Genomic DNA, 6,424 nt, shown 5'->3' on the forward strand with positions numbered 1-6,424 from the left:
ATCACAGTTCATTAATTTCTATTTCAAAGATACCTCAGAGCTTCCTTAAATTAACAATTCTCTCTTCTAAGCTAAACAATCCTCTATTATCTAAGCTATCTAGGTTCTATGGTCCTTAAAAGTCAACCCCTACACTGCCTACATTTCTAGAATTTAATCTTTGGAGAAAATGAAAAGAAAACCAAGAGAGATTTAAATTGAAAAGACCTAAACTGACAAAATTACACAACCACTAAATTTCCTATCTACAGCAGAGCTCCTCTTAAGACTCAGGGGATGGCTGAATCTCTGCCTAAACGCGATACATCCCCTTTTCCCTCCTCTGATTCAAAGATACCTCAGAGCTTCCTTAAATTAACAATTCTCTCTTCTAAGCTAAACAATCCTCTATTATCTAAGCTATCTAGGTTCTATGGTCCTTAAAAGTCACCCCCTACACTGCCTACATTTCTAGAATTTAATCTTTGGAGAAAATGAAAAGAAAACCAAGAGAGATTTAAATTGAAAAGACCTAAACTGACAAAATTACACAACCACTAAATTTCCTATCTACAGCAGAGCTCCTCTTAAGACTCAGGGGATGGCTGAATCTCTGCCTAAACGCGATACATCCCCTTTTCCCTCCTCTGAGCTGGCGGGGCACAAGGGTCTCCTCAGGCGCAGGCGTCTCCTCTCCAGTCAATCCTGCGCTTGCTTGGCTGAGGTGATCAGAGCAGCCAGGCTGGAGGCAGGCTCGCCTGAGGTCACAAACGGGTGCTGCCCAGAGGAGAAACAAGAAAGAAAGGAACCCTTACTTTCCAAGACGCTGACGGGCTCCAGCAGCATTCCTGGGCTACCAGAAAGACACACACACCAAGAGGACCGAGGGCAGCAGGTCCCCCTGCGCCTTCCTGTCCTGTAACCTGTCTCGCCCCCGTGGCCCACGCTCCTCTGCATCCCTTCCTGCAGGTGTCCTCAGCTGACAGGGCTTTTTGCCCCTTTGCTTTTCCTTACCTGCAGGAGCTCCTGGGCACTCCAGCGCCTGTCCTGGTCTGCCTGCAGGCAGCAGCGGAGGAAGTCGCGCAGGAGAGCCGAGTGCTGCCTGGGGTTCTGCAGTTTTGGGGGCCCGTTCCTTTCTATCAGTTCAAAAACCTACAGCACACGGATGGAAGAGGACACTCGAGCTGCTCCTTTCCTCGCCACAGCAGCTCTCTCTCCCCTTTCTAAGCTGCACCTTACCCTGAGACGGGCTTCCCTCTGGTAAGGAGCTTCCCCTTCCACCATTTCCAGCCCCATGATCCCCAGGGACCAGATGTCCACTTTGGGGCCGTAGGCTTCTCCTCGCACCACCTCCGGTGCCATCCAGCTGGGAGTGCCGACGCTGGAGCTGCGCTTGCTGCGCTCAGGGCTGAGCTGAGCGCAGAGGCCAAAGTCAGCTGAGGACAAAAACAAGGCCTGTCAAGGCCAGCTACCACTGGCAAGCCAGGCAAAAGGATTGCCCACTCCAAGCCTGACAAGGCCATGCTGAATGCAGCTGAAAACACAGCTGAGCTCTCCTTCCACGTGGCTGGAGCCAGGGAAATAAGGCATTGGCCACTTGGAGAAACACCCTCACCATTCACACGCTGGCCAAGCAGCGCTTCTGGGCCAGTGGCAGTCGCCAAAATGCAGCCCCACATGCGCTGCGTGCCGGCAATGCTGCACCTGAACAAAAATACCCACCCAATTTGACAGCTCCGTCCATGCCCAGGAGAACGTTGCCGCTCTTGATGTCTCTGTGGATGACTTGGCGGCAGTGAAGGAAATGCAGTCCTTGCAGGCACTGAGAGAGAAAAAGGAGTGAGGGAAACTTAACATCCAGGCTCTGATTCCAGCCCCCTGGAAAGGAAAGGATTCGATGAGACTGCCTGCTTTCGCAGGGAGTTGTGAGCGAGGCCGCAGCATCGTGGTGCTGTCTAGAAGAGCAGCTTGATGCTTCAAGGCTCTTAGGAGTGTTTTCTGCATTTCAAAGCGAAGGCATCTGGGCTTCCACAAGTTCCGCCCGCCTTCGGTACGAAGCGCATCGCCTCGGCCTGGGAGGCGGCATGGCAAAGATTTTTGTGGAAGACTAGTGGCAGCAGCGGAGGAAGCAGCACGTGAGATGTGTTCCAGAATCCAATGCCATCTGGGCTGCAATGCTATCCTTGGAAGCTGAGGACATCTCTTTGCCCTTAGCTTCAAATTCTGCCACCTGCATGCTTGCTCACAGTGGCATGGAATGTGGGAAAGACGGACAGGCTGCAGGCAGACTTTCAGAGGCGAAGCTGAGAAGAGGAAAGAAGTGAAACGAAGCCAGGGAGCCAGCACGAGCGCCAGAGGACAGAGCGCATGGAAGAGTGCAAGAACAGAGCCGAAGGAGTGCGGGGACACCGGCAGGCAGTTCACCTCAGATGCCCTTCCTTCTCCTCTGTGTCGTGACAGCAGCACCAAAAGAAAGCCGAGAGCAAGAAATCTCTGCTGCCTTTACCCTGCAGTTGACAAGCACCGTGCAGGGCAGGCCTGGGGAAACACAAGCGGGATCCCTCACCTCCCGACAGACAGCGCCTATCTGTCCTTCCTCCAGGTACACTGCCCTGAGCACATCAAACAACGTGCCGCCGTCCATGAACTCCATGGCCAGCCAGAGCTCCGCATCCACCAGGTAGCTGGAAGAAGAAAAGCGTGGCATGGAGACAGAGCAATGGGCCGCACTGCCCCGTCACCCGAGGGCCTGGCCCAGGTTTTGGCAACTGCTCTCCAAGCTGCATGTGCCAGAAGAGATGGTTGGACAGCAGGTCAACCTCCTGCCATGCGCTGGAGACGAGTCGAGAAATCCTAAAGAGCTCCATTCTCTTCCAGTGACCAAAGGGCATTGCCTCTTCTGCCTTGCAATATCTCAAGCTACACTGACATGAGCATAGGCCAACCTGTCCAAGTAGGTGACAATATTGGGATTCCTGTTGTCCCTCAGGACCAGGATTTCATTGACAGCCAGCTCCTCGGACATCTCCTCTTGGAGTGACATGATCTTGATGGCCACCTGAAATGACATTGCCCACCATTCGCTTGAGAAGACGCACCCGGCGCGCGATCACAAGGAGCGCGCAGCCAGTGCCCGTGCAAGGACGCGGCGAGCTGTGCCAAAACGGCCTTGTTACTAGACAGCCGAGCTCAGCGGAAGCACCAAAGCCCAGCCCAAATGCATTCTCCACCCTGAGCCAAGACTGTACTGCAGAGGAACAGCCTCTGCTGCAGACATGGAGCGGGCACCCAAGCCTCCAGGCAGAGCTCACAGCAGGTGAGCTCCAGAGGTGCAAAATCTGCTGGGGCTGTTGGCACTTTACCTGTTGTCCCACGCTTTTGGAACATGAGCTGGCGTCACACTTACCCTCGCCCAAGTTCTTCAAATGCCGTGTATTTGCTCACTGGCTGGCCCAGACCCACGATGCTCCCTGAAAGACAAAAGCAGTGGGCAGGGCGCTCACTTGCACACCGAGACGCCGCCCCCCAGACGACGCCAAATGCAGCCCCACTGGCGGCAGCTCTGGGCCCTTTGTGCTCTCTTGGCTTCCAGCTGCTGAGAACAGCAAGTGGGAGGGCCATCTTCTCCACCTTTCATCAGGCGGAGGCCTTTCCAAGAAGGACTTGATTGCTTTCAAGCACAGCATCTCATGTGATAAGCCAAAATGAGGAGCCCTTAAGAACTGGGCCCTGAGAGGTAGCTAGAGGCCTTGGCAGCCTCTGCAGTCACACCCACCATCCCTGGCAGGGCCACGTAGGAGCACAAAGCGTCTGAGCCGGAGGAGGAGGAGGAGGAGGAAGAACGACAGCCAGGAAAGAGCTGGGGCCGGAGAGCTCCCTGGGGCCTAGTCACTGCCTAGGTGCCAGCCCTTCTGCTCAACCGCAAACAATCTCTGCTTGTGCCTTTGGCACAGAAGGCAGCCCAGGCAGAACCAAGCCCTCAGGCCCAGCTGCCCTCGGAGGCAACAGGAACAGCCTGAGCGCTCCCGCGCTGCCCCAGAGCGCAACAACAGCTTCTGCAGAGCGGCCTAAGTGCCTCTGAGACCCAGGGGGAACGTCTGGCGCAGCCCACACCGAGACACGCAGACAACACGCTGCTCTGGCCCACCAGAAATACACCAGACGTACTCAGTGTCTTCAGGCCCTGCTCCTCTCTCGTCTCGGGCTGCTGGGCTGCGCTGCTGCACGAAGTGCCGGCAGCGGGGGCAGAGCTGGCTGCTGCAGGCCGTGCTGGTCCAGCGGCACGTTGAATCGCAGAGCCTGTGTTGAGCTGGGACAAGAAAGGATTGCCCGTCAGAAGGGTGGCTGGCACAGATGCCCCGCAGAGCGCAGGGCAAAAGCAAGGCCGTCGGAAGAGGCTGGCAGCCAGCGCCAGGCCTCTTCAGCTGGGGCCTTTCTGATGTCCCCTTCTCCAAGGCAACGGCAAAACCCCAAAGGCTGCTTTCATGCAGCAGCTCCTGGCCACTTCCTTGCTCCTTTTTTTCGGCTTTTCTGCAAGACACTGGCTACAAGGTATCGATGGGTCTGCAAAGATCCACCAAGACAGCAGAGCACGGCCCCAGAGCCTTGTTGCTTTCCTCCTGCTGTGCTTTCCTGGGCAGTGAAATCAGCCCGGAGCTGGCATGCAACTGTCTGATCAGAAGGCCAGATCATGTCCCTTCTCTCATCTGTTCCGCACTGATTTCCCCTCTGTATTTCAGACTTGAGGCCCTTCGCAGCTGCCTTCCAGCCCTGCCGGGACCCAGCCGCCCTTTACAATGCAGTGCTGCCTAGGATCCTCCTCTCCAAACTCTGCTCTGCCCCTGCGCAACTGAAGCACGGTCGACCTTGTGCCTCAGGCTAATTAGTCCACAGAGAGGGGCATGTCCCTTCCAGGGGCCAGAGTCTGCCCAATATCCTGCAAGGCTGCCAACCGCGTCTTTGGGCCGCTCCGTCCGCTGGCACGCAGACGGAGCACAAGGGGCTGACAGTGGGCACCAGGGGCTCACTCCTACCCTGGGAATAATTGGATGCTGCCTCTTGGCTGATGCCAAGAGACATTCTCGGGCCCCCTCAGCATGGCAGACAAGTGATGCTTAAATGTCAAAGGTCAGAACCCACTGGCCAGGGCTGCCTGGCTTGGCTGAAGCAGCCACTACGTCGTGGCAGGCACACAGCCGCCAGCATCCTCAGCCACAAGTACCAAGGGCTGGCTCATCCAAACCTTGAAGCTTGCCTCTGCACCAAAGGCTGTGCCAACCTCAGCTGCCACTTACTGGCTCTGCAGGTTCAGGCTGTGGAGGGACTGCAGGTGGAGGCTTGGTGCTCCTTTGCTCCTCTTCAGCCTCTTCCTCAACAAGAGAGGGAGCCAGAGGATGTGCTGACCCTGCTGCTGAGCCCTGCAGACACACAGAAGTGAGAGACATGAGCAACAGCCAATCCTTTAGGAGCTGCTTTCTACTGAGCTGGGAAAGGACCCAGAATCAGGGGAAATCATGGCCTTTGATACAAGTGGCACTCCCAGTCATGAAAACCCTGTGAAGAGGGCTGACTCAGGTGGTACTTCATCTTGCTGTGCACTTGAGCTTCCAGGCTAGCTAGAAGCAGCAAGACACCTTGGAGCTGTCACGTTTGCCTGGCATCTCTTGAAAGGCTCTTCACTGGAAAACTAGGAGAGAGCCGCTGCTGCTCTTGCTACTGCTGACGCCACCAGGCACCTGGCCTTTCTTCCAGCCTCCCACGCTGGCACTCCACACTCGACTGCAACAGGCCAAGCTCACAGCTTGCTGCACAATTCTTACACGCCAGCAAGGTCAGAGGTTCCTTTGCCACTCACCAAAGGACAGGCTTGCCTCCATCTGCGCGTGAAGTGACCTGCAGCGAGCAAGGGAAAAGCAACCAGAGGCCCTTAGGAAAGTGCCTGTGCTGGGAAGGCCACAGCACAAGTCAGTCCCAACAGAGAGCATTTCCCCTTTCCCAACATGCCTCCAGGAGCAACAGCTCTTTCCCACAGCAAGCGAGCGAACAACAGGGACATATATATATATGTATGTATTTTGTATTTATTTTTTTTAATGGCATGCAACATCAGTTGGCTGAAGACGATACCCCAGGAATGTTTGCACACAGGGCCCCTTCGCTGCTGTGGCAGCTCTCTGCTGAAGCAGGCCAGGAACAGCTCCTGGGTTCAGCAGCAAACCCTATCTGGATTGGAGTTTGTGCTGCATGGCCAAGGGAATTGCTGTCTTGGCACACCATGAAAGGGTCAAGTCACAGAGCCAAGGCCTCTCAAGGCAGAGTTTTGGGCAAGAGTTGCTTTCCTTCACTCCTGGAGAGAACCACCGAGTTTGTAGAAGTACTTCTGAGGATCTCTCCTTAGAGTCTGCAATTTGCAGGTTGTCTTGCTTGAAGCAGCAAGCTGAGGAAA

The 6,424-nt window shown here is 55.4% G+C and overlaps 1 protein-coding gene across 1 annotated transcript; it reads right to left on the reverse strand.

Annotated features, from left to right (window-relative positions):
- Window positions 1-623: 623 nt before the first annotated feature.
- Window positions 624-5,855, reverse strand: LOC120496062 (serine/threonine-protein kinase PAK 3-like). The gene is made up of 11 exons (XM_039696116.1): window positions 5,850-5,855; window positions 5,274-5,396; window positions 4,932-4,955; window positions 4,147-4,288; window positions 3,384-3,449; window positions 2,925-3,084; window positions 2,546-2,663; window positions 1,702-1,801; window positions 1,219-1,415; window positions 994-1,131; window positions 624-756 (listed from the first exon to the last, which is right to left on the reverse strand). The coding sequence occupies exons 1-11, from the start codon at window positions 5,853-5,855 to the stop codon at window positions 679-681; spliced, it is 1,152 nt and encodes a 383-aa protein (XP_039552050.1). The 3' UTR covers window positions 624-678.
- Window positions 5,856-6,424: the final 569 nt, after the last annotated feature.

This window comes from Passer montanus, unplaced genomic scaffold (genome assembly GCF_014805655.1).
Source record: "Passer montanus isolate IOZ18808 unplaced genomic scaffold, ASM1480565v1 scaffold1124, whole genome shotgun sequence".
NCBI classification, from domain to species: domain Eukaryota; kingdom Metazoa; phylum Chordata; class Aves; order Passeriformes; family Passeridae; genus Passer; species Passer montanus.

Bases quoted from the DNA above. Each gene is read 5' to 3' on its own strand.
- LOC120496062 (XM_039696116.1), bottom strand. The intron at 3,085-3,383 runs AAGTGTGACGCC...CCTTGTGATCGC, and splicing joins TGAAGAACTTGGGCGAGGGT to GCGCCGGGTGCGTCTTCTCA. The intron at 2,664-2,924 runs GTTGGCCTATGC...TTCTTCTTCCAG, and splicing joins ATTGTCACCTACTTGGACAG to CTACCTGGTGGATGCGGAGC.